Raw genomic sequence first — 27,267 nt, 5'->3', positions numbered from 1 at the left:
CCGTGCGGTAGATTTTGCATTTCGTTATGATGTAGACACAGTATTATATGCGGTGCTTTCTTCTTTATGATGATGATCTTTCGGAAGCTGCCCTTCGGAACCCCCTCTGTTATATTTAGAAAGTTTTACTTTTTTCGTTCTTAGATATGGACATTCTTCATGGTTTTAGGTTATATATATATTTTTTCATTTAGTTTGACAAAAACTACATGTGGCGCAAGTAAACAAATATAATAATATAGTCACATGGATTTTCTTATATTAATTAAATGCAACACGTATGAAGTTACAAATATTTCTTGTATATTTAACATCTGCTGAATTAAGAATTTCATAAGTTATACATGTTTTTTTTTTAAATGTACAAATTTCACTATTTAGTTCAGGCGCGGATCCAGGTTTTTTTTTTAGGGGTGGGGGGGGGGGGAGGAGGGGGTTTCACTCAAGTCCAAAAAAATAAAATCCACCCCCACCCCCCGAAAAAAAACGTACAATCGCCTAAATTTTAAATACCTATTACTGGAGGGGGGTCAATGACTTCTAGTTTTTCAAATCTCTGACCAATTTAGCACAAATTCGCGGTTACCAGGGGGCGGGGGTCTGCGTTTTCCGAGGGGGGTCCAAGGTTTCCTTTTTCTTGCTTTAGTATTTGCAGTCCAGGGGGGTGTTCTGACCCCACCCCCTCTAGATCAGCGCATGATTAGTTGTTCATAAAGAGGGCACACACAAATAAAAAATTATGTTCATTTTCAACAACAGTTGATACAATATCTTTCATCTCTTGGGTAACATAATCTGCCAACCTCTATCGTTATTTTGTGGACACTTATTTTCAATCCAGTTAAAAAAGAACAAAGATTTTTGGAATTGGAATAAATAAAGTATGGTTGAATTTCAAGCTTGTTTAGATTTCGTTGACTTATTAACTAGATTTATCCCTACATTATTTATAGGAATTTCGAAGTCATGTCAATACTTCAGTAGTTTACAATGATAGAGAGAGAGAGATGAGCTTATTATTGAAATATTTTCATCATTCCATTTATTAATAATTATTGTTAAACTATGGCATATAAAAAATGTCTGATATTCACTGTCTTTAACTGTACTATATAAATGATATGTATCAGGAAAAGACATGCGATTATCAGAGCAGACATTACGCGCGCGTAGTAACACCCTCCCCCTTTTCCTAAACATAACTTTTACTATTGAAAATTCTCAATGTTTTTGACTTGTCCACTTTCTTCAGGTAACTCGAGTTATTTTTTTTCTCCGGCTGACCCCCATCCTCCTTTTCAAAAACAATGCTACGTCACTGTATTGAGTCGTCGTGGGTTGTACTTCAAGAATTTACTTTTAAACAGATATGCGGTAGAAACCCTTGTGCCTATTAAAATGAGAGATAAAGGGTAATTTACATTGTGATAAATTAGCACATCCCACCCCTAAATACAAGTAAATAAATAATGTAATGTTTTCTATAACGCGCTGTTAAAGACCTGCGTACTCGAAGACATCAGTTCTTTTTTCATTACCCATTTTGAAATTGATTGTCCTACATATGAAATGAATCTTTTTGAATGTCATATTGTTCACAAGAAAGATAGAAAAAAAGTCTCAATTTTTTTTTCCACTCTTAAAATATTTGTATCACCCCCCGTTCTCTCTCTCTCTTTTTACTTCATACAATAAAATAGAAGGCATTATATTTTTCTACATTACCCTACTTCATATCTTTTAAAAACAATTTAATCAGTTCATGTAGCATAATTTATTATTCACTGCTTTTATCAGAGACATAAATAATACGCACATGTATTTTTATTGTACTGAATTCAACAGTTGATAGAAAGAAGAACCTTGAACAGAGAGTTCCGAAGGGTAGCTTCCGAAAGATCATCATCATAAAGAAGAAAGCACCGCATATAATACTGTGTCTACATCATAACGAAATGCAAAATCTACCGCACGGAATGCTAACTGGACCGGACATATTATTTAATGATCAGCATCATCATAATAACAGAAATACTACACATAATGATGAATGTACTGTATATAATGTAAGAAGTACATAATATATTGTTGTGTTTACTGCATATAATGTTAGAACTCCCGCATATAATGTTTGAACTACCGCATAAAATGTTAAAAGCACTTCATATAATGATAGATGTACATAATATAATGACATATCATATAATGAGAGAAGTACTGCATATAATGGAAGTTGTACACGATATAATGTAAAAACTACTTCATATAATTAAAATAGTACCGCATATAATGAAGGAAGCACTGCATATAATATTTAATCCTCATATAAGACAGTCCCGGCGTTCCATAGGCGTGGGTTTACAATAACATTATAACTATAAAAAAACATTTTTAGAAAAACAGCTATCCTATGATGAAAAAGAACAAGAGGTCCAAGAGTCACAGCGCTCACCTGAGTGCACCCGGCTAGGAAAAAACAAATATCAGATCAGAAATAAATTATTTAAAGTTTACTGAGGTTGAAGGGGGGAGGGCTAAAATTTTAACCTCCCAGGGGGTCATGATTTGAACAAACTAGAATCTACACAACCTGAGGATGATTCCATATAAAATTATATATCACTAATCATGGCTTTGAAGTACTTGAAAAGAAGATTTTTAAAGATTTCCTTATATTTCTAATGGAAAAAATATTGATCGACAAATTTTGGCCCACCCTACCCCGGGGGTCATGATTTGAACAAACTTGAATCTACAATACTTGAGGATGATTCCACATTGGTTTCATCTTTCCTAGCCCAGTAGTTCTTGAGGAGAAGATTTTTTCCATACATTCCTTTGTAAAAATTTGATCGGTCATTTTGCCCCCCCCCCCTAACCCCCCCCCCGCCCCCGGGGGTCATAATTTGAACAAATTTGAATCTACGATACCTGAAGATATTTCCACATGAGTTTCATCTTTCCTGGCCTAGTGGTTCTTAAGAAGAAAATTTTAATTTTTTTTCTATATCTTCCAATGTAAAACTTTGATCGGCCATTGTGGTCCCACCCTACTCCCATGGGTCATGATTTGAACAAACTTGAATCTACACTACCTGAGGATGATTTCACATGAGTTTCATTTTTCCCGGCTCAGTGGTTTTTGAGAAGAAGATTTTAAAAATGCCATTAATTTTTCTCTAATTCAAAATTTTTTCCCTTGGAAAAGGTGTGGCCCTTTTTTGAAAAAAAACTTGAATCCCCTTCACCCAAGGATACTTCTTTGAAAAAACTTGAATTCCCTTCACCCAAGGCTACTTTGTGCCAAGTTTGCTTAAAATTGGCCCTGTTGTTCTTGAGAGGAAGATGAAAATGTGAAAAGTTTACAACAACAACAACTACTACGACGACGACAACGACAGACAACGGACAAATTTTGATCGGAAAAGCTCACTTGAGCCTTCGGCTCAGGTGAGCTAAAAATATATACATGTACAAAAATAATTGTATCTTTTTAATACTGAGTTTTGATTTTTCATATTTATTATTTTTTGAGAAAAAAATCCTCTGTAAAAAGTATTTTGTACGGTCAGAAGTCAATTATATCAAAGATTTATTTCTGAACTATACAGTTTTCAAAGTTACATATTTAGTTCAATCAAAATAAGTAGCCTAAGGTCTTTGTACTTCGCTTCTACTTGTAAATTTTATGTAGCAATGGTAATGTAACATAAACTTTGTTTACTTTTTGTGATCAATTATCAGGTTAAAACCAGGGTATTTTTCTCAAAACTTGGAATTATTATTGATGGTGAGTATTAGAATTACATACCTATTCAGTAAAAGAGAGACACTATAGTACAAAAGAATAAACTTAAGAAAAAATCATGTAATATTTTGGGGAATACTAACCGGTATTGCATTTCTTTAAAATACTGTTTACAAACTTGAACATTCATGTAAAAGCGTCTTTGGTGCAATCTTTGAACTCTTATATTTATGATATTTTTATTAGTGCAGAAAGGTCAAATAATTGATTATGCGAAGCAATTTGAAACTTTTTCTTAGTCACAATTTTAAAGTGTATTTTTTAAAACAAACTTAGAGTTCATTTTGTTTCATGCTTTAATTGGATAAAAATATTTGAGGGAAAACGTCAAAAATTGAATTTTTAATTAAGACACAAATTTCAGTGCAAGAAGGTCATATTTAATGTACTGTAGCGCCAAAAGAAGCGTATTGACCCCCACTTTTTGATTTGAATTTTAATTAAGCTTTGTATGTACAAACTAAAAATATACTTGGCAAAAAAAGTTTAAGACTTTAAACATCAGGATCGAACGTCGTTAAGGTAATAACAAGTTCTTACTGAACCACAAGAAAATAAAACAAACATTACCCATCCCTTCCTGTGGTGTAGTGGTGAAAAGTTTAGATGTTCTTTCAGAAGATGTAGTAGAAGATGTGGCGGTGAAGATAGTGGTCGTTGTTTTTACTGCCAGAAAAAGAAAAGATGATTAGCTTTAAATTCACAAGCTATAATCACCCTTTCGAGCTCAAAATTAAAAAATAATAAAATTTAAAATCATATTCAAGAACGAAAAGAACGAAAAGAGAATACACTGGGAAAATAAATTTTATTACAATAACATTTACTTTGTTCATTACAGATATGGGATGTCCAATTGTTTGTGTGATTGGGATCAATTTCATTCAACGGGTTGTGTATTGTCTGTCCAAGGGTAGAAAACAAAACGAATTGGATGAAATAATACTAGATCACCAAGATATATGTAACACAAAAGAAAGTTCAAAAAATAAAAGATTACCCTTTCTTTCAAACACTTACCAATGTGTAACTTTACGCTATTAGATGCGTTAAAGAATTTCCCATTGAATCCATTGAATGCAGTACAAGTGTAAATCCCTGTATAACTTTCCTGAAGATTGGTCAGAGTTAGTGTCCCATTGCTGGATGATAACTCTCTAGCATTGTCACTGGGGCTTGACTTGAATGTCCATAGATACCTGTTAACAATCGTATTTGAGTGGATCCCAGGTGTTGGATTACCTTCAGCTTCACAGATCAAGGTCACAGAGGAGCCAATAAAATACTGGGAGTCAGCACCAGGGTCCGGTACCTTCCTTATTATGGGAACATTGACTTTAACTGTAAATATATTCAGAAACACGCTCCTTGAAATGGTAATCATAGCACCAGAGAATAAAAATTCATATTCATTCAATACTTAAAAGTGGCATTTAAAATCAATTGGTTTAACACACTGCATATCCAACAAGACAATGAAAGCTACATGTGACTTGTCATGATTTCAATTGTTTTACATATTTTACATACTTACAATACACATTAACCCTCTTAGATTCTTGGAAAGGCTTGTCTCGGTCTGGCATTGTTAAAAGTTCATTTTCCACGAAACATCTCCACACCGACTGGTCATCATCCTTCGTCATCCTGTATGTTACCGTGCTGGTTACGTTGTAGACACACACACCTTCCTGAATTGGTGGGGTGCTAGAAGACACCCCTGTCATTTCCTGTGGAGCTATTATACCATTCCTGTAACGCCACCATCTTATTTGTCCTGGAGGTTTTCCAACATTGGCTGTACAGGACAAAGTCACTTCCATGTTCTCTTCTATATTGTCTGGTACTGGAAATGGAATGTCATAAGGCTGCTCAGCAGGTGCTGTAAATATATTAATCCAAAGATTTACGGATATGGTATTAAACATTTAATCTATTTGCATTATGTATGGTGTCCCGATAGGGCCATTGCAAAAGTGTATTAGCGCTTTAGAAACAACGGGCAAGTGCGTTAATGACAACGTTTTCTCGCATAATCACCAGTGTTAGATTGACTTGTCCGGTGTGAGACAGCAGTGTGAGATTTTTCTGTCTCACAATGTGTATATAACTACGCCGCGAACGATAACGTAAACATTTCGTCTATATATAAAAAAAAAATTGTAACAATGTTAACAAACACCACATATGCTTAGAAAGTCATTTAACTTATTTAAATTAACTTATTTTCATTCAAAATATTGGTGTATTTTCACTTTTTAAATGGCACTATTTTTAGAATGCGGGAAGATTCTTCTAAAATGAATCTGTGCTCTATCGGATAGATAAGTTTTTATTCCCAGTTTTTATCTTTCTAATTTATCTATATGAACAGAAATTCAATTTTATTAGTTTACACTACGTGTGAACCATTTTCAGGTACGCTTTTTTTTCCGAAAGTGTATTCAGATTCTTAATTAGATTTAAAAATTAAAAGATTATATTTTTAGTTTTATGGTGACATCGTTGAGAGGTTTTTGAACAAAATACTGTAAACCAACTTTTATTCGCGAGAAATTTTTGCAAGGTTCGTAAGAGCCTCGTCATCGCGAATAATTCTCGCCGCGAACGAGTCCTTTAGGTGTCTTTTTCTATTAAAAACAGCTCCAAAAACGGCTTGATCGCGAAGATTAATCGTCGCGAACTAGTTTACTCCTGGTAAATCGCGAAATAAAGTCGTCGTGAATAAAAGTTGGTTTACAGTAATGCGATAAAAATAAAAATTCATTACATACTCGGGTGGGAATAGTGAAATTTCTCCTTGGAGCCAAGATTCGTGGTCTAGGACTCGGAAAAGCCTCGTCCTAGACTGTAAATCTTAGCCCCTCGGTGGAATTTCACTATCCCACACTCGTAGTAATGAATGTTTCATTTAGTCATTAATACGATTGCATGTTGTTTCTTACTTGGCCTAGCTTGTTGTCATTAACGTGCTAGCATGTTGTCATGGCTTTATCGTGCTAGTGCGCCGTCACGGACACGTTTGCATGTTGTTTCTAACGCGCTAATTCACTTTTTTAAAGGCCAAATCGCTGTATAAACGCGCTAGCGCGTTGTCATTATCGCGTTTACTTGTTTATAACGCGCTAATAAACTTTTGCAATGGCCCTATTGTTTGTATAAACGCGCTAGCGTGTTGTCATTATCGCGTTTGCCTGTTGTTTCCAACGCGCTAATACACTTTTACAATGGAACTATTTGGACACCATATTCAAAAATTTACTGAATACATTGAACTCTTTTCTGTGGTACCTTTTGAACATCAATAAATTATTAATGAATAACAGAACTTAAGGAAAACTAAAAATAATTACCTCTAACTGTGAGAGATGTTTCTTGTGTCTTAGTTATTGGACCGGAACCAGCGTTAGTAAATAAAACAGAACACCTATAGTGTTTCTCATCTGAACATATCACCTCATTTACTCTCATTACAGTAACATAAGCACTAGCTCCATTAGCTGTTACATTGAATAATTCAGATCGATTCTTGTAATTTATGGCAAACTGTGTAAAGGAATTAGATCCACTTGAACCAGAGGGAGAAAAATAGGCAATACTTGTAAACTCCTCTGGTCCCGGGCCTGTTTTAACTTGCAAAGAAATAGCTCCTGGGTAGACTATATCACCGGAGTCCAGTGTATATGTACATGTGAAGTCAACAGAGCCTCCAATAGTAGCTGTCAGAAAGTCTGCTGTAGAAACTGTTCCAGCAATAGTGCCTATAACAAGAAAAATGCACCCGTGCAATGCTGTTCATGAGAACGGACCTTATCCTTTTATTAGTAAGTTTCTTAAAGTTTAACCTTACTTTATTTTGATTTTTCTTTATTCAAGATATATGTCTGGCTATATTTAAAAATATTTATGATTGTGTTAATACTACGGCAGCTATATACAAAAGCTGGAAAAGGCTTCTTAAATTTCTAATAAGGTAAAAAAGAAATTTTTTAAAGTTTTATATGAAGTAGGTACACTTGAATCTCGTTATAACAAGTTAATTACTTTATTTAAGCAAGTAAGTTACATGTATTTCCTTAACTACATAAAAAGATGATTATCTCGTTTTAACGATCGAGTTATCCAGAGTTATTTTTTTAATTTTAAAGAGGTTACTTATTCAATCTGTCGAGATAGCTGTTTCATTGTTACAAGTTACATGTACATGACATATCATTTAAATTCTTTTCTCGTCCTTAAACTACAATCGCGCCCATTGAGGTGAAAATTGCCCACTTTAAATGATTAAAAATTAAATGTAAGAAACATTTTACCATTTGCAATTAAGTTTCGAGTGCTGAAATTTAATAGATCTGGCCCTTCATATACCTGCATTTCTTTATTCTTGAAAATAATCCTGCAATACTTTTATCAAAAATTGTGTTAATTGTACAATTTTGTTTAACTTAAAATGTCATGAAAGGTCCTTAAGTATTCTGTGTATAAATTATGCAGGATGTGAAAATAGAAGAAATAGCATTCAACAAAAATGAGTCAAGATAAGCAAACCTACCTTCATGAACAATATAAAGGTATAAAAAGCCAGAATGTAAAATGAAGGAAAAAAATATGTCAGACTCCATTCCTTACAATTTGAAAAACACTACGATGCATATTTCCCAATGTTTTTTAATTTATGAAAAAAACTTAGCTCATTGTTCGACGCCATACAAAATTGTGGTGGTTTCGATATCGGTGATAGTCAAAACCCCTTGAGAATGGCCTAGTTCTTTTGTTTAGTTGCTAGCATTATCACATGTTGAAGGATGTACCTATTCACAATAATGAATAGATTATGAAAAGATCATAAAACATTTATACAATTATAATATTGTTACACCCCTATTGTAGCTCAATGTTTGTTAAACGTTTTGTTTTACAATCTATAAATAAGGTTTCAACCCCTTAAATTCATATTTTTTGTACTTTCGATTTGTTTTTTACTAAATGCCAAGTAATCTCTCTCTCTCTCTCTCTCTCTTAACTTAAAGAAATATAGATCTTAGATACATCTTCAGAATTAAATGAATAATGTACTTAATTCTGTAACTAAATCTCATAAGAAAATCAAAATACCTGTAATTAATACATTAGCATCATGTTCCACAAGATTAGTGGTTGGTTGACTGACTGATTGTTATATTACTTTGGTTCACGTCCCATTTGAGAATTGTTCAATCATACGAGTACATAGAGGTCACCATATGATATAATAAATTTGTGTAGGATTTAAATTCCCATATGAATTTGAGAGATACTCTTATAGGATGGACGAATACTTATGTGTACAATACTCTAAATTTCATAATCTCGATTAGTTTCAGAAAAAGTTCCCTAGGACTTGATGGATGCGTTTCTTCAGTTGAGTATGCATTTACTTCGAATGGATTATCTAGTCCATGAACACTGTCACTTCTATTTCTAGCTTGCTTCACGTACTGATAATGAAGTTGATTGGCTGATAGAAGGAAACATGGACATTACGAACAGAATTCAATCTCAAAGTCCTTAAAACAGTACAAAATCGGAGCAGAACAAACAAGGACCTCTCTAAGATCAGAAGTGGGAGCAGGTGCCATGGTAGAGTGAGCATCCCCGTCACACTCGCCGTTCACTCCTTATCATGATCAGAAAATAACAGGAAAATCTGTCGTCAATTTAGTGTATAAATAATGGACTAACAATTGGTACAAACGAGGGTTGTCCATAAAAAGGCGTAGACAATGTCAGTAAATTTTTCAACACGCAATCAATTCTAACCAAATTTTGCATGGACATAATACAATCAATTTTCTTTATAATTGTGAATTTTTGAATATATATCTTTCAAATTAATTATATTGGGACGATTTATATGAAGACCGTTAATCGCCTCATGTGAAGAGAAAAAGGGTATTATGACGTAATGAGAGACATAAATTACGCTTGCTTTCGTGCGCCGATGTACATTTACATGGTTTCTATATTTTTTCATAGTTTACGTATTTAATGTGGTATCGTCATGAAACATGACATACATGATCATAAAATGTTACTTTTTGCTATTACAAGAAAAGAAATTTGATTAAGCAAAGAAAAAATAAACTATGTTTACGACTTTTGGGGACAACCCTCGTATGTATCAAAAACGTCAGTCAGCATTTGAATCAATCATAAATTATATTCACTGACAAGATCATTGTATCGACCATAGAAGTTACGAAATGATGACTTTAAACGAGACTGCTGATATCCTTGTTTCATCAACTTGCTTGTCAATAATTGACCTTGTTTTAAAAATTGTTAATACGTAAAGCATGCTCTTGCGTCTCGAATCAATTGAGATACATATACTCCGTATGCAGGTAATCCCGTTTATCAAATAGCTGGGCTGTAAGATTACCATTAACGTGTTTTTCAAGTACAATATCCAAGTATGAAGCAGATGTGTCAGAATCAGTGGTATCTTTTATCTCAAGCTCACCATGATATATCATTTTGACGTAGGAATGGAAATTACCATTGCTAATTGACAATACGTCGTCGATATGTCTAAATGACGAGTTGAAGGCCACAGGAAGTGTTTTTTCTTCTTTTCACGCATAATATTTTACACAAATTCTGCTTCATATGAATATAAAAATAAATGTGCTAATAACGAAGCGCCATTGATACCCATGGGTATTCTAATAGATTGTTGGAGTACCCGGTCACCAAAAACCACAGTTATTGTCAATCAAAATCTCAAGCTTTACTTTGATATCAACTTCGAAAAGTTTCTATTATTGTTTTCTAACAAAGTCTTATTTACTTTGACTTTTTTCTGTGGTACCCTGAGAAAATTCAACCTTTTGTTTGTCCGTAACCTTGTCCGTATTGCTGTTGTTGTCCGTAACTTGGAAGAGGTCCGTAAGTTTGTTGTCCTGTCTACTGTTGTTGTCCGTAGGTCACCATTGTATCTTTCTCTTACGTTTGCCTTTAGGTCATAATAATCCTGTTTTTTTTGTAAAATGTGTAAATTGAATGTGACATCTAAATCAACCAGTAGAAGCACTTTGTATCGCAATTTCAAGGATGTTGATGACACAAATAGAAATAATTCATTAAACGTACTTCAATTATTAGCCATACAATATTTATAGAATGACCTATTTTTATTTCAAAATTAGGTCAGTAAAAAATTGAACCAAAAACTAGCTTTATGAAAAATTAAACGGTAAAAATTAAAATTTAATACGAATTTTTATTTCAAACGTTTTTCTAGTGTTTAATGACATAATTATTTGTCTTCTATGCAGCCGACCTTTCATACCTTCGATACCGTATATACATTCTCAAGGTGACACACACAGCAAAGTTTGTGCTTAAGATAACATATACAGCAGATTCTGTCATATCATTTACAACATCGTTCTTACATACAGTAAGATATAATTGATGGTAACACATAGCAGACGTTCATGTACATTCTATAAAATTTACAACAATCGATCAAACTAACATACATACAATCATAAGCGTTATATATGCTGTAAACAACCATATTTACTATAAAATACGAAACGTACGCTAATAAACACGACATGACTTTCATACTTTTTATATTATTATGCGGTAACATATACTGTACATTCTAAACAAACATACTTACATATATGGTAAGATACGAAAGTCCACTAATCACTTCGAAGTTCATATCGTGCTAATAATCTTTGATAAATATTTTAAGCTAGATTAAAAGAAATGTGATTTCTTTCAATGTGTTATTTCTTAAACACGTCTATATGGGGCACAAATGTCAAGTTTTTCCAAGACTGATTCTGAAACTTCAAAGAACCTTGAGACACATTGAGATTCATTGAATAAAAATTGCTGCTTGAAAAGATTTTATTTAAAGCTTTATTTTGAAACTTTTTGAAATAAATAAGAAATTGAAGTGTTATCCTTCTTGACTGAGGAATAGATATCAAAAGAATATTTAGTGCTGCTTTCTGATGGAGAAGTCGCTAAAGTAAAGCGTCTGCACAAAGCAAGTTAACTGATAACTGCCTTTTATCTTCTGTATCCAATTGGTGTAAGGTAATCTTGTCCAAAATGCAGAGGTTGTTTATTACTTTGTGTTCTTGATGGTTCAAAAGGTTGTTTTACGTGACCAATCTTATTTTGTAGTTTTTCGTAGTTTACCATAGCTGTGGAAGGTAGAACAACACAAAATCAATGCTATTCTTTTGAGCTGTGTGATATGCTTTAGGTATGGCGCCTTTTTAAAAAAAACCCAGATATATGCAGTGATATCTCAGAAGGAGAAAAAGCTGTCTTATAGTTCTATTTTATAAAATGCAAAGATTGATTTTATTGTTTTAATTAATCTTCAGTGAAATACAATCTTTTTCTGAGAATCCACAAATTATGCATTTTTTTCATTATTGATGTTCCCGAGAAAACACCGGAAGCCTTAATTTGTATTTATTTAAATGCCAAGAATATTTTCATATTTAGTTTCTTAAATTAAAATATATGAGAATTTTGTACATTGTCGACTTATACAGTTTTTTATCCAAATCAATATTCCGTATCTTGTTTAAAATATGTATTGTTTGAATTATTTATAAACTCCATAATTATAATTAATAAATTTTAGCTTCTATACAATGGTATCTTTTAGCTGAAAAAAGAAGCAGTTTCCATATCAGATAATTATTCAATTGATTTAAGAATAAATTATCATTTCCTTTTTTAAAATTAAAAATGGATGAAATGTCATTATTTATAAGTCTTCAAGAAGATCTATATCGAGATTTAGCACCAAATTTACACTAATATGAATCGAGCATAATATTTTATGCTTTCACGGAGAAACAAAACAAAAATGGCATCGAAGTTCTGAACACTCTCAACAATTTCAGGAGGAAAAAAGCTTAACTTTACCTTTCAAAGAGAGGAGAACCAGAAATGAACAAATGCATTTCGATCAAAAAACAAAGAAATTGAAAATTGGTATGATTTACACTTGTTCGTTTAATCAGAGGTCTGTACAGCAGAGCGAACGTTCGCGAGCGCTCGTCAAATTACTATTGGAGGTAAACGGAATTTTGGCGAGTGCTCACGAACGTTAGCTCTGCTGAACAGGCCTCTTGTAAACTCTTTTTGAGTCCAAATCCATGCAGATTCATGACTTTGGAACGGTTTTTATTTAAATGTTTATAATATTATATTAGTCAGTCGTTTCCATTAAATTGCAATTTACATATACATATACATATATTACTAAACAATGTAGTATATTTCTTTATCCTTGTTTGACACGTTCAAATATTAAACATACCTGTAGTGTCTGAAAGTTTTTCATATCCGTGTTCTTCTTTTCTGTGTTTTAGTTCTTCATATGCTGTACTGAATATTCCAGATAAAATAACTGCATTTTAAACGTTGCCCTTCATTTTCATTTCCATTTAACTTTTATTCCAAATCATCATCAAACATATTTTTTTCAAAAATTTCTTACCCGTATGATCCATTATCTGAAGAAAGAAGAGAGGCGTAAAATAGATTAAATTTCATGATTATAAATACTTGTAAATAGAATGTCAATGTGTCTTTTAAAAAAGAAAATATTATCTTGATATATCTATATGTTTTACAAAATGCCCTTACTTATTGGCGGTCTAATGACGTCATATCCGTTTTCCTGATCCCGACGAATCTGTGTCAGCTCTTCATATTGAGCTCTTAAAGAATTAATATAACGTTTATAAATAGTCATCATTTACGTGTCAACTAATAACCTTTCGTTAAATGATAAAATATTTTACTAGAAGGAAAAACAAGGAGATGCATGCATACAATCGTAGCACAAGAATTATTTGTTTCGATGTGATATTATAATCATTCTATAGTGTTATTTATTAAAACTGTGACAGCTCTTTACATTGACAATGAAAATGTTTTCAAAAACAGAAACTACACTTGTCCTGCCAGTTGGTTTGAATAAGCTTATTAAAAAATATTGTGTCCTTTTCTTAAGAAAAAGTATAGGTCTACCTCATACTGACACTTTAGCTTTTGGCTTCAAAAATTACCACTTAAATTACATGTTTACATGTACCTCTAATCCTATTTTTGGCATCCTCTTAGAATAGTTTCTTGATTGCTTTGAATATATTTTTGTTATAGTTTCTTAAATGTTACAAATGCATATTGATGTCAACCTTCTATTCACAGTGCTTTTTAGACTTTACATCTGTTACTTAATTTTTTCTGATGATAAAGCATATGTTACCTCCTCTCTGTTTCAAGCCCTGTAAATTCAGGAAAATGTCATGAAATAAATTTTTTTCAAAATTTATAAAAGTAAAAAATCATTTAGAATGATTTAATGCTTACTTTGTGTGCCAGAGACAGTGTTTAACTCTTCCATTTTTCTGTTACTGTGAAATAAACATAATTGATCACATTAAAAGAATACAAACACATGAATGTCATTTTATGATTAATAAGAAATTATTTTACTGAGGTCCTTTATTTTACAATGCCTTATTTTGTAATTTGGTTTACAAATGCGTACTATTAATTAATTCCGTGTTCTCATTTTTAAGCTTTCGCCTAAAGGTGTATGTACAAGTAGGAGTAGGCCTCAATTCCTGAAAAGTAATGGATCCGACTTCCCATTTAGTTGCATTTGATTTTGTGAATAGTAAAAGGGATTAAAATTTATATATGAAAAATTTGTACAAAAGTGTGAATTTATTTTTTTTCACGGTTGTTTATCAAATCAACTTTCCTATGTATTTCATAGAAAAGTGGAAATTTATTTCATTCGTAAATAGATCATTAAAATATTTAATTCAAGGCAAAGAAAATTATTATTATAATGATATATGAAATCTTGTAACTTTTACTGAAATTATTTAGCAAAATCAAATTTTGATATATCAAGACATTATTATGAAGTGCGTAGAATTGGCCTCAGTTGTAAAACTTGTATTTTGAGATTAATATAAACATTAAACTTCCTTTGAAAGCTTAAGGGACCTGTCCTAACACTAGAGCTTAAGGATGTACAACACACCTACCCCCAAAAATTCCTGTCGTTTAATTTTCGTTATTTTTATATATTCAGTACATGACTATATCTACTGCATGTTTGCATGTTTTTGACAAAATCGTTCGAGTGGTTTTTGGACAGGAACTTCCGAAAGTTACCCCCCTTTAGTTGTTTACAAGGAAAGAAAATTTTTAATCAAAGAACTACCTAAACCTTGATTTTCAAAAAACCAGATTAAACATCAATGTCAAATTTTATTGACTTATTCCTTTAACCATTTAACACAAAATCATAGTCATCTTTTTGATATACATATCATCAAAACAATTTTTAAAGACCTTAAACTGAAAAACTATGAATTTCCTAAGCCTTAAAAATTGCATATTTTTTAAATTCAAAATTTTTTTGTGAAAAAACCTGTCGTTTAATTTTGCTAAAAAACTTTCTTTAGGTAGCTGGTAGTAAAAATAATCTTCATAATTTTTTGTATAATTTTTGTTCGACCAGTTTTGATTTGATAGCGGAAAATTACCCCCTCCCCCTTTCTCAATAAATCACGTTCCCGCGCGTCTTTCAGACAGGGGGTCGATCACTTTGTTATATGAATCTACTAATACACATTAAAAAAAGTTAAATTGGAATATTGCTTTTGCTTCAAAAGTATATTAACTTACAAATTTAAAAGTTCTCATATGGAAAGCGTATTTAAATGTAGATTTTTTAGGCAATTTTTGAATACCCCTATCACCCCCACCCCTTCCTTTTTCGCGTCGCAGACCATTAGCATTAGAAGAAACGTCGTTTACAGTGCAAATATACCGGTATTTTGTCAAGAATCCCGGGGGTATGCATTAGTTTTTAAATTCATGATTACAGAATAAATATTGACTACTCTTTTTATATGTATCAGGAAAAAAATACTGAAAGACTTTAGTTTTTAGTCCATATACGTATGCGTTAAGCATTCCATATCACATGAAACCTGGATACGAATTCAAGTTTTGTTGAACTTGATGTTGATTTTTAATGTTATTTCTTTAATTAAATTTTATTCAATATAAAAATGGTGTATGTTCAACTCTTCTGTGATATAAATGGAATAATTATAGTTTCTTTCATGAAATTTTTTTAAACGAGACAGTATATATGTGGCCGTGGGGATACATCGACATTTGCATTAGATCATAGATGTACATACCGGGTACACCCCTCGTGATATTGTAGCCGTCACATTTCTTATGTACAATGTCGTCGCTTCTAAAGTTAATATGAAAATTCCGTATTCGTCCACATTAACTTCAAAATATCAAACATTAAACTTTTCATCTATTTCAATTGATATCAAATCCCACATTGATGTCTTTCAAAATCTTATAGAGCTACGTTTGTTTTGAATCGAGGAAATGCGAACCAACATTGTTGACAGAAAGTTACTGAGAAAGTTAAAGTTACGATTTGCTGCAATAGCTAGGATATTCATAAATGAAGATTTCATTACAAGTGAACAATTCTTTTCAATTCTATTACTTACATTGTGTATATGAGGACTACAGTATTCAATTGTCGGATTTATCAGGTCTTGCTGTAAATGTATCTGATTCTGTGGAAAACCGTGAAAAAAGGGAGAAAAATAAACATCTCCTATATTTTCAGAGTTGTTCCTCTTTGATCAGTAAGAATCTGAGAACAACATCGATTTTACATTGTTAAAAGTTTATTGTTTCTTTATTGCTGTTTTATTTAATTAAAGAAGGAAAACAATATATATATCGTGTATGCACAAATTGTAATGAAGACCATTAATCGGAATATTGTATACACAATGAGAAATTCGGCAATGTAGAAAAAAATGCTGCGCTTTGATCAAAAATACAATTTATTGTATATGAAATGATATAAACATTAAGGGATTGTATTTTATATCTTGCTTTTTACGGAGTTTACTCACGTTAAAAAAAAATACTTATTGATTGAGTATGGTACTCACAATTACAGCCAAGAACCATATCACCGGTCACGGTAGCCTAGTGGTAGAGCGTTCGCTTCGTGATCGGGAGGCCCGGGTTCGATTCTCGATCGCGGCGCCGCGTCATACCAAACACTTAAACAAAGGTAGTGACTGTTCCATCGCCAAGCGCTCGGCACTAGAAGTGAAAGTCACGGGTCTTTCGGATATGACCTTAAAAACGTAGGTCCCGTGTCGCGGTAGGCGTTGGCACGAAAAAGAACCCTCACTGCTCAATGGCCCTGAGTGCCGAGTAAAGGTCTAAATTTGAAGCCCTTCACCGGCATCGGTGACGTCTCCATATGAGTGAAAAATTCTCAAGAGGGACGTTAAACAATATACAATCAATCAATCAAGAACCATATCCCAATTTTCTTTCATAATTGATATACATCGGGATCGTTTTACTCGTCGCTTTGACGCTTTATTTTTGACGTTAAACTTGACGTCAAGTCAAACGTTTAATTGAAATTGCAAGAGTTATCTCCCCCAGTGTGTTGTACGTCTTTAAAACCTATTTCGAATTTAAAATTCCTTTCTCCTTGTCTGAAATCTATTGTTTATAATAGTCAGAACAGTTTTGACTGAATAGTCCATGTTTTGTTACCGCTCTTACCTTGAATTTTGTTTTCTTTCTGAAAGTAAGATTTTCCAAACATTATTCTAAAATGATTGCCTAATTTAATAGAATAAAAATCAAGATTACTTATAATTTAAACGAAATACTTACCAACACATAAAATTTGGTATCTTCTGTTAAAGATCAAAAGACCAACAAGTACAACTAAAACAACTCCTCCAATGGTCCCGCCAGCGATGATTTCTAATTGTATCAAATTTAAAACAGAAAATACCAATCATGAATGATATAATAACTTTACAAGATTTTGTAATCATTTCAACCATTGAATATGAAATTCTAAAAAAGGGTAAACTGTAATATTAAAGCTATAAATCCAAGACATCTTTATGAAAAATATAGTTAGAGTGCGATGTATATGTTTGCAGACTTTAGTTAAAAGATATCAAACACGATAAGACAGCATTTGACATCAAACTCAGTGCCAATTACGTCACTCATAAGTTACGTAAAATGCAAGGATTGCGTATTTGTATCCCCTCCATTCCATTGCGATAAGGTGAAAATCTTAATATGCTATGGTCTATGAAAAATTGCTCTATTGTAATCCTGAATTCATTTTACGTCGACATAAGTACTGTCAATATGTTAAATAGGTATAATAACGATGATGTTCTAATCGTGGAGAGTATTTGTAGTTTCATTTTTTTTAACTTGAAATTAAATAAAAATTTTTAAATTAGTAAATTCGGACTCTAGACACGTAGAATATTACAATGGAATCCCCCCCTAAAAAATAATTAAATTAATAAATATACTAAAATAATGAGTGCGAGTATAAAATGCAGAAAAAAATAAATTTAGCTTGAATACTTTCTACAAAATTACAAGACGTACAAGGATCCTGGTATGCATCTGAGTATAATACACCACTATTAACCATTGTTTGTTTGTTTGTTGTACCTCTCAAGAATTTGTAAAGTATGTTATCATGGCAAAGGATGTTCAGAGGTATAGAATAAAACATGGTTAATTGATCAATAAAGTTTGTTGCAAGAGAAACAGGAGAATGTGCAAAACAAAACAGTTTTTCATAAGCACTACTGTATTCTCCAACTACTCAGATTTTCCGGAAACCACTTGGTCTTGAACGAATATCTAATGAAACAAGCATTCTGAGAATATTGCATAAGCAATACATGTCCCCTACCGGGTTCCCCTTTTTCTTCAGAATGTCATTTTATAACGTTCAAAAGTCATGTCCAAGTTTAAACTGAAAGATTTTCAAGTTGTAAGTTGAACTGAAAGATTTTCAAGTTGCCTTAAAAGTAATAAAATAATCAGCGTTTAAACGAAAATTCAACTCATTTCTCCATTGTCTTTTCCTCGCTTCATATTTTTGCCGACATTCGGAAATTAGCGCAGTTCGAACCCAATCTTTATTAAGCGATTATGAAAAATACTCATAATGCCATAATTCTGTCAAAAATCAATGAAGCAAAGCAAAATTCAAACTTGATCTGTAACTCCGTATGATACACTCACATGCCCAATTTCAGCTGAATATCTGCAAGCGTTTAGAAAAAAGAGCGCAAAACCAAGTGGGACAGACTGACGGGGACAGACAGACAGACGGATGGACGCAGAGGAAACCTATAGTCCCCTCCGGTTTCACCGGGGACTAATAATAGAACGGTATTATTATTTATATATTTTGTTAATCTGTCTAACTGTATAAAACATCGAAAGAACTAAATATATTATTTATTTTTGAAATTTTGTACTTTTCTGTTGTTTTTTTTATTTACATCAATTGTTTAGTGACAAATGCAGGTTAAGAAGAATCACAGCTGAAAGGTTAATAGGGATAAATTCTCTCGGTGGTTCATTAAAACATTGTCGATGATAACTATGATGTATTTTTAAAAATAATTATATATTATTTTATATGTAAGAGTGCATGCATACTAAAATATTACCGCTCCGTTCCTGTGTTGTGAATGTTTCAGAAGATGCAGTTGTATCGATAGTATGCGAAGCAATTGGCGTAAAAGTTGGGGTAGTTGTAGTTGTAGTTTTCACTATCCACATGGAAACAAAAAGAAGTCTTTAGATAATAAGTTTTTAAAAAACAAACATTAAACCCAGGTTTGACTGGATACAGGTGATTTTTAAGAAGTTTAAGTTTAAATCTTTGAGTTTCTAATAAGGCTCTTAAATTATATGCAATCTCTTGATTATTAATTATAAAAAAAAAAATGATAAAACCCAATGTATTCTTAAAGGTAGCAATAACACAAACGAGAAAAAATAATGTTACTCTTTGAATATGAGACTTTTTTGACATCAACTATTATTTCAAAGGATAACAGTGTAAATGAAACAATCCCTTACCAACTTGTAAAATTTGGTCTCTAGATGCCTTAAAAAATTTTTCATTGAATCCATTGAATGCAGTACAAGTATAAGTCCCTGTATCAGTTTCCTGAAGATTGGTCAGAGTCAATGTTCCATTAATGGATGATAGTTCTGTAACATTGTCATTGGGACTGGCTTTGAACGTCCATTGATATCTGTTAACAGTCTTATTTGTGTGGATTCCAGGTGTTGGATTACCATCAGCTTGACAGGTCAAGGTCAGGGAGGAGCCAACGGAATACTTAGAGTCAGCACCAGTGTCTGGAAGCTTCCTTATGATGGGAACATTGACCTTAACTATAATTATATAAAAAAAAAATACTGAGAGTTAACACCCGTGGTCTGTGCAACTACCTAATTCTAGTAACTCTGAACTTAAACACACAAAAGTACTTGATATTTGTTACGGTAAATCATAATTTACATTAATTAGAAAAACGCTTCGTTGCATACATTTTGCTTTATGTAAGCTACTGCATGCAGGGGGTGGAGGTACATTTATTTTCGCCCCATGTTATTTTACCCTATCACTTTTGTCAGGTTTAAATACGTCCAGTAACAGTTCCGGTTAAGAAAATATACTGTCATCCTCTTGTCAATTTGCCCACTTTTGTCTGTAATTAATTTTGAATTGGGCGAAAAAAGGGCGAAATTTTCCTGTATACAGTATTTTATTATTTTATGCGCTTTTACACATTGCATTAGTTTATAAATATTCATGTCTGCTATTGACCTAACAGTGCTAGTTACACATGACATGAACATAAAGATAAACTTACAGAATACATTAACCCTTTTAGATTCTTGATTAGGTTTGTCTCGGTCTAGTATTGTTAACAGTTCATTGTCCACGAAACATCTCCACACCGACTGGTCATCATCCTTCGTCATCCTGTATATTACCGTGCTGGTCATGTTGTAGACGCACACGCCTTCTTGAACCGGTGGGGAGGCCGTAGACACCCCTGTCATTTCCTGGGGAGCCGTTATCCCATTCCTGTAGCGCCACCACTTGATTTGTCCTGGAGGTTTTCCAATATTGGCTGTACAGGATAAAGTCACTACCATGTTCTCTTCTATATTGTCTGGTTCAAGAACTGGAAAGTCATAAGGTTGCTCAGCAGGTGCTATAAAGATTTACAGATATGTTGTTTTACACTTGTCATTTAATTTGTATGCATCAAGATTTTTTTGCGGTTGATACAAGCTCAATTCATATTACATTTGTCAATATGCAGAAATATTACATATTATATATAAGTATTTTTTATATGAATAAAAATACGTACCTCTAGCTGCGACAGAGGTTTCTTTTGTCTTAACTACAGGACCTAATCCAGCATTAAGAAATAAAACAGAACACCTATAGTGATTCTCATCTGAACACATCACCTCATTTACTCTCATCACAACAACATAAGAATTAGCTCCATTAGCTGTAACATTGAATAACTCAGAACGATTCTTATAATTATAATCTGTGGCAAACTGTGTAAAGGAATTAGATCCACTTGAACCAGGAGGAGAAAAAGTGGCAATGTTTGTAAAATCCTCTGGTCCTGATCCTGTTTTAACTTGCCAGGAAATAGCTCCCGGATAGACTGTGTCACCGGGGTCTAGTGTATATGTACAGGTGAGGTCAACAGAGTCTCCGATAGTGGGAGTGAGAGAGGCTGCTGTGGAAACTGTTCCGGCAATACTACCTTGAAAATAAGAAATATGCAGCATTAATTTAATTTTACACAATAAGTATGAAATAATGATTTGATTATGAAAGCCGTATGATGCATGCTTTTGGAGATAATTAGTATAATAGATCTACAAAGTTATCTGTCTTTGATTTAAGACTACTACATGTTTGAATATTATTCAAACACTACATATCCACAACCATATATCTAAATAGCATAATACCATTCAAATTTAAGATGAAGTTCAAAAATTAAATCACTATGATGATCTTTAAAATATAACTACATCTTGGCAAGTTAAAGAGGAGGAAAATGTGAACAATTTTTCAAAATGCTACTCCCCCTACAGTTTTGGACAGATATAAATATAACTTGGCACATAAGTAGACTGCACTTAGATACATAATTCTATGCATCGTTTTTTTTTTTTTTTATTTCGATGAATGGTGTTACCATGGTTACTAAAAATAGAAAATGTTGTGAAATTCTGTCAAAAAGCTACTCCTCCAACAGTTTTGGACAGGTTTAATTTAACTTGGCACACAATTTGTGTACACTTAGATACATATTTCTGTGCATCGTTTTTTGATTTCGATAAAATGTGATGCCATGGTTACTTAAAAGAATGTAAAATTCTTTTAAAATGCTACTCCTCCTACAGTATTGGTCCGATTTCAATACAATTTGGAACAGCCAAGTAGACAACACCAATTTACATAATTTTTTGTATCGGTTTTCGATTTATTGAACGGTGTTGCCTTGGTTACAAAAAAAAGAAATTTCTGTGAAATGCTTTCAAAATGCTACTCCTCCTAAATTTTTAATCCAATTTTAATATAACTTGGCACAAAAGTAGACAATACTCAAATATAGAATACTGTGCATATGTTTTATTATAATGAGCGGCAAGGATCATTTTTCTTTTATCATTTTCATTTTTATACCTTTGTTTTAAGTATAAACACTACAGTCTCAACAAAGAATTATGGTTTACATAACGAATGAGGGGTCAGTTAATAATTTTATCTACTTCCTGTTTCATATTGGGACAAAAAAAATGCCACTACCCCTATACTATCTACAGGTGAGGTGATTTATTTCTTTCTATTATCAGTTACACTGTTACAACATCTCAGAACAAAAACGTCCCACATTTACATTTTCTAAAATCAATATGTTTATTTTATCTTGGTTATGAATTCCAAGACACGATACCGAAATTGCTATCTCAAAGGTAAAACCATATATGTAATCAGATAAGTTTTAAACTGAAATAATAGTTTCAATGTTTATGTATTTTAGTGAATGGTAAAATTTCTACATATTGACAAGACTTGAGGGTTAGTAATTAAAAGCTGGTCTTTCTGCTAAATTCTTTTTTAACCTGATTTACTTTCCTTAGACCAAAACCCTACAGAATAATTCAAAACTTTTTTCACTAACATATTTTTCACGTGTTTTAAATTTATACGCAAATTGATCATTAAGTACATTGTAAACATGGTAAATTAAAAAAAAAATCGATAACAAATACTTTTTAAAATACATTCTTATATTTTCTTTCCAATAACTTACCCCCAGGAAGAAAGGAAAGGTATAAAAAACGAAGATGCAGAAAATTAAATAATAATTTGTCAGATTCCATTGAATTCATTTAGAACCCATCGTAACTCGTTGTATAATTCTGCAAATTGTTCGATAAGAAAACACCAACCACACTTTCCACAGCAAAATCAATAGAGATTTCGATATTGATGATATTTGAAATTCCTTTTAAATGACGTAGATATATCGTTTATTTACTAACAACAAACTACGGGGAATACCGAACCCCATCACAACGATAAACATATCATGATAAGAATATGCAATATCTTCATATGCTCTTTTTGATAAGCATGTAACGCTTATAAAACTTATTATAAAACTATTAAACAAATATTTGCATATATGCTTAGATTGTGGATTTTAATTTTCCTCGTTCTTTACATTTCCTTAATGTATATCCATTAAAATTAACATTGTAACAATATTTTAAGACTCTGTAGAAACAAAATGTATGGTGGCATATCCCCCCACATTCAAAATAAATTATGTTAACATGCAAGATAATTATGTAGACATGCAACATAATTATGTCAACATGCAAGCTAATCATGTTGACATGCAACTACCAATCATATAAGAAAATATAACTTAAATATGGGTAAATCATCTTCCCAACGCCGGTATATACATAAGCGTAATGGCTCTACACTTGTTGTGTTATAACTTTGTATATTGTGTTATATTTTTTCGACTTTTTAACATATAAAGTGTTAAACCTCCTTAATTTTACACAGATTTGAATTGAATTAAGACTTTTTTAACATAATTGAAGGCAACTTCTTTTATTCATTAGATTTTCTTGCTTTAAGTTTTATTGAATGAAATATTATATCAATTTTCAGATATCGACCGAAACAATATATTTAATCATTTAATCATGTCAATGTAGTATTGTCGATATGAAAAAATAAACATATAGTTATATTGATATAAATATATGAATATTTTCAAGAAGAAATAAAAAAAAATTGTTTTTGAATTAATTTGGCGGGGCGGGAACATTCTGATGAATCTTCACTTCACCCGGGAGGTTTATGTACCATGTATTTGCTATCGATTTAAAGCTGAAACAAATTCAAAAAAAATTGAAAAATGGAGATGGGAGGCATCAACAGTTAGATTATATGCTTTGTCATAGCGGGTTATTGTACCCATCGCCAGTTCAATTTCATCCATTAATGGATGATAGTTTTGTAACATTGTCATTGGGACTGGCTTTGAACGTCCATTGATATCTGTTAACAGTCTTATTTGGGTGGATTCCAGGTGTTGGATTACCATCAGCTTGACAGGTCAAGGTCAGGGAGGAGCCAACGGAATACAGGGAGTCTGCACCAGTATCTGGAAGCTTCCTTATGATGGGAACATTGACCTTAACTATAATTATAGAAAAATACTGAGAGTTAACACCCGTGGTTTGTGCAACCACCTAATTCTAGTAACTTAAACACACAAAAGAACTTGATGTTTGTTACGGTTAATTATAATTTACATTAATTAGAAAAACACTTCGTTGCATACTTTTTGCTTTATGTAAGCTACAGTACCGACCAGACCCAACCTGACACAAAGCAGTCCCAGAGCTGTCCCGGGGACTGCTTGCTGGGACTGCTAAAGCAGTCCCGCAGCGGTCCCACAGCGGTCCCAGAGCAGTCCCACAGCAGTCCCAGAGCGGTCCCAGCAGTCCCAGCGGTCCCAGAAAGCAGTCCCAGCAGTCCCAGAAAGCAGTCCCAGCAGTCCTAGTGGGCGGGGTTTATTAATCTAATGGGCGGGGCTAACTCAGAAATGAGATTTCCAATAAACAATGAAACTATAAAAAGCAGCTGAATTTTTTTTCTCAGCAGTATGCCAGGAATCCTTACAATGTGAAGGTCATTTACATGTATGAGCAGTACCCGCATAGATTTGAAACAATTTGAACTAATATTTAATGAAGGAATAAAGCTTACACACCTACATAAATGAATTACACTGAACATGTATATTTAATCACAATTATCTTGGGTTTTTTGTGATTGATACTGGCTCCCATATTTATTTTCTATACAGAAAATTAAAATTGAATTAATTATTTTTCACCAGAATTAGTTTTAAATAGATCAATTCATTATCATGGCCGATTTCCATACTATCGGGATACTCTAAAGGCATTTTTTTAAAAAAAGTATTAGGGCTTTTTAAAAATCCGATGCTAATTTAGCCAAGTAATATTTTTCAGAATTGATTATTCTTTACTGACATGTTAATTTAAACATTATTGTTCTATTTGTAAATTGTATTAGTTACCAGTATAGAATCCTAAGATTATGTTCAACATTAATTACTCTTGAAAGAAATTTATACACATTTAATTTTCCTTTTTATTTTTTACATTTTTTACATAGATTGAAATTAGGGTCATTGATTATTGAGCAGCATGTTCAATGATGTGTAACAATGATACGTGAACCCAAATAACATGCATGATTGATTTTCTGCCCAAAGGCGATTGAAACCACAGGTGTTTATACCATTTTATTCATACACATTATCGGCCAGGTAAACAAAAGCAAAACAAAAAAGAAATAAATCAGAATTCCAGGTATTACAGATTTTCAACTGTTTATCTTTTTTTTTTAATTTTCTCTTTGACTAACTTATTCATAAATTAAAAACTAATTCATCTGTAAATTGCTGTAGAATTGTTTACATTGCTTATATTACGGAAGAATGGTGGCATAATTTTATTTCATGTCATAAAATAAATTGTTAGATTTTTATTTTAGGGTTGTATGTAAAACCCTTTTAGCGTAGTGCTTGTAAAACGTCTAGCCTTTTCAATTAAACTATCGTATGTCAAAATGTAATGATCGATTTTTTAAATAGTGCCATATGAAAATTTTGAGTGTTTTATTTCAAATTTAACAAGAAAAGAAATCTACATGTAGATATTTTTTTCTCATGAGTAGTTGTATATACTTTAGAAATAAAAATTTCCTCCTGACTTCCTAATACAACAACTTTATTTTTAAAAATATTCTATATTACATTGTGTAAATTTACAGTTCCTAAAACTATAAATTAACTATAATAAATGTAATCTCCAGTTATTAAAAGATTATAAGAAATCCTTGCGTATTAAACAGTTAAAACTTCTCTCTGCTGCAAGTAAACAAAACAATAGGGAGCCTGCAAATTCAGAATACACAAGGGGGAGGAGCTATCATGTCACTCAGAACCTTTGTCACACATGAGTGAACAAAGCAGTCCCAGAAAGCAGTCCCATGGGCAGCTGGGACTGCTGGGACTGCTTTTCATAGCAGTCCCAGAGCAGTCCCATAGCGGTCCCAGAGCAGTCCCACAGCAGTCCCAGAGCAGTCCCACAGCGGTCCCAGAGCAGTCCCAAAGCAGTCCCAGGGACTGCTTTCTGGGACTGCTTTGGTGTCAGGTTGGGTCTGGTCGGTACTGTACTGAATGCAGGGGTTGGAAGTACATTTATTTTCGCCCATAGTTTTTTTTACCCTATTACTTTTGTCCGGTTTAAATACGTCAGGTAACAGTTCCGGTTAAGAAATTATACTGTCATCCTGTTGTAAATTTGCCTACTTGTGTCTGTAATGAAAAGGGGCGAAAATAAAACTGTGGCGAAATTTTCCTGTACACAGTATTTTATTATTTTATGCGCTTTTACACATTGTATTATTATAAATAAATATTCATGTCTGCTATTGACCTATCAGTGCTACTTACACATGGCATGAACACAAAGATAAAAATGTCACTTTCCTGAAAATTTGCAGAACCCACGTGAAGAAAAATGACCCCCGTAGAAAAATGACCCCCTGTAGATTAAAGCTAAAATTTTTAGGGGGCAAAAAAATAGATAAAGTAGCATATTGGCCAAAATGTTCACCTGAGCTTATTGGGAATAAACGTATGATATGTTGATCTCATAACATTATACAATTATAGCCATATTAAAAGGTAAATGCAATGATTCAGAATCTAAAGGAGTAAAAGATTTATCAAGCCTTAAGGGTTAGGTAAATATTGTTTTTTGATGGTGGAAATCATCGAAACGACAGAAAAAATCATCAGTATTATACATTATTATAT

At 32.6% G+C, this 27,267-nt stretch overlaps 2 protein-coding genes across 3 annotated transcripts in view; both read right to left on the bottom strand.

Annotated features, from left to right (window-relative positions):
• Positions 1 to 8,504, bottom strand: part of LOC134258961 (nectin-4-like) — a 75,515-nt gene extending 67,011 nt beyond the window's left edge. The window contains exons 1-5 of one of the 2 annotated variants that reach the window (XM_062741555.1): positions 8,361 to 8,504; positions 7,162 to 7,569; positions 5,343 to 5,690; positions 4,829 to 5,149; positions 4,379 to 4,474 (exon numbers count right to left, since the gene is read on the bottom strand). In XM_062741555.1, coding sequence (XP_062597539.1) covers positions 4,379 to 4,474; positions 4,829 to 5,149; positions 5,343 to 5,690; positions 7,162 to 7,569; positions 8,361 to 8,430 — 1,243 coding nt within the window. In that variant the 5' untranslated portion in view covers positions 8,431 to 8,504. The remainder of the gene's footprint in view (positions 1 to 4,378; positions 4,475 to 4,828; positions 5,150 to 5,342; positions 5,691 to 7,161; positions 7,570 to 8,360) is intronic. The other variant, XM_062741554.1, reaches the window with a different exon arrangement.
• A 3,374-nt stretch (positions 8,505 to 11,878) lies between these two features.
• On the bottom strand, positions 11,879 to 25,323 carry LOC134258968 (nectin-4-like). The gene is made up of 13 exons (XM_062741560.1): positions 25,302 to 25,323; positions 24,451 to 24,549; positions 21,163 to 21,576; positions 20,653 to 21,000; positions 19,850 to 20,170; positions 17,606 to 17,698; positions 17,492 to 17,510; positions 14,210 to 14,253; positions 14,106 to 14,124; positions 13,481 to 13,554; positions 13,332 to 13,347; positions 13,152 to 13,219; positions 11,879 to 12,015 (listed from the first exon to the last, which is right to left on the bottom strand). The coding sequence occupies exons 1-13, from the start codon at positions 25,321 to 25,323 to the stop codon at positions 11,879 to 11,881; spliced, it is 1,674 nt and encodes a 557-aa protein (XP_062597544.1).
• Between the last annotated feature and the right edge of the window lie 1,944 nt (positions 25,324 to 27,267).

Source organism: Saccostrea cucullata, unplaced genomic scaffold (genome assembly GCF_032062105.1).
Source record: "Saccostrea cucullata isolate Sc308-1 unplaced genomic scaffold, CSIRO_AGI_Scuc_v1 ctg3524, whole genome shotgun sequence".
Classification (NCBI taxonomy): domain Eukaryota; kingdom Metazoa; phylum Mollusca; class Bivalvia; order Ostreida; family Ostreidae; genus Saccostrea; species Saccostrea cuccullata.
This window is presented reverse-complemented; position numbering and strand designations above follow the sequence as displayed.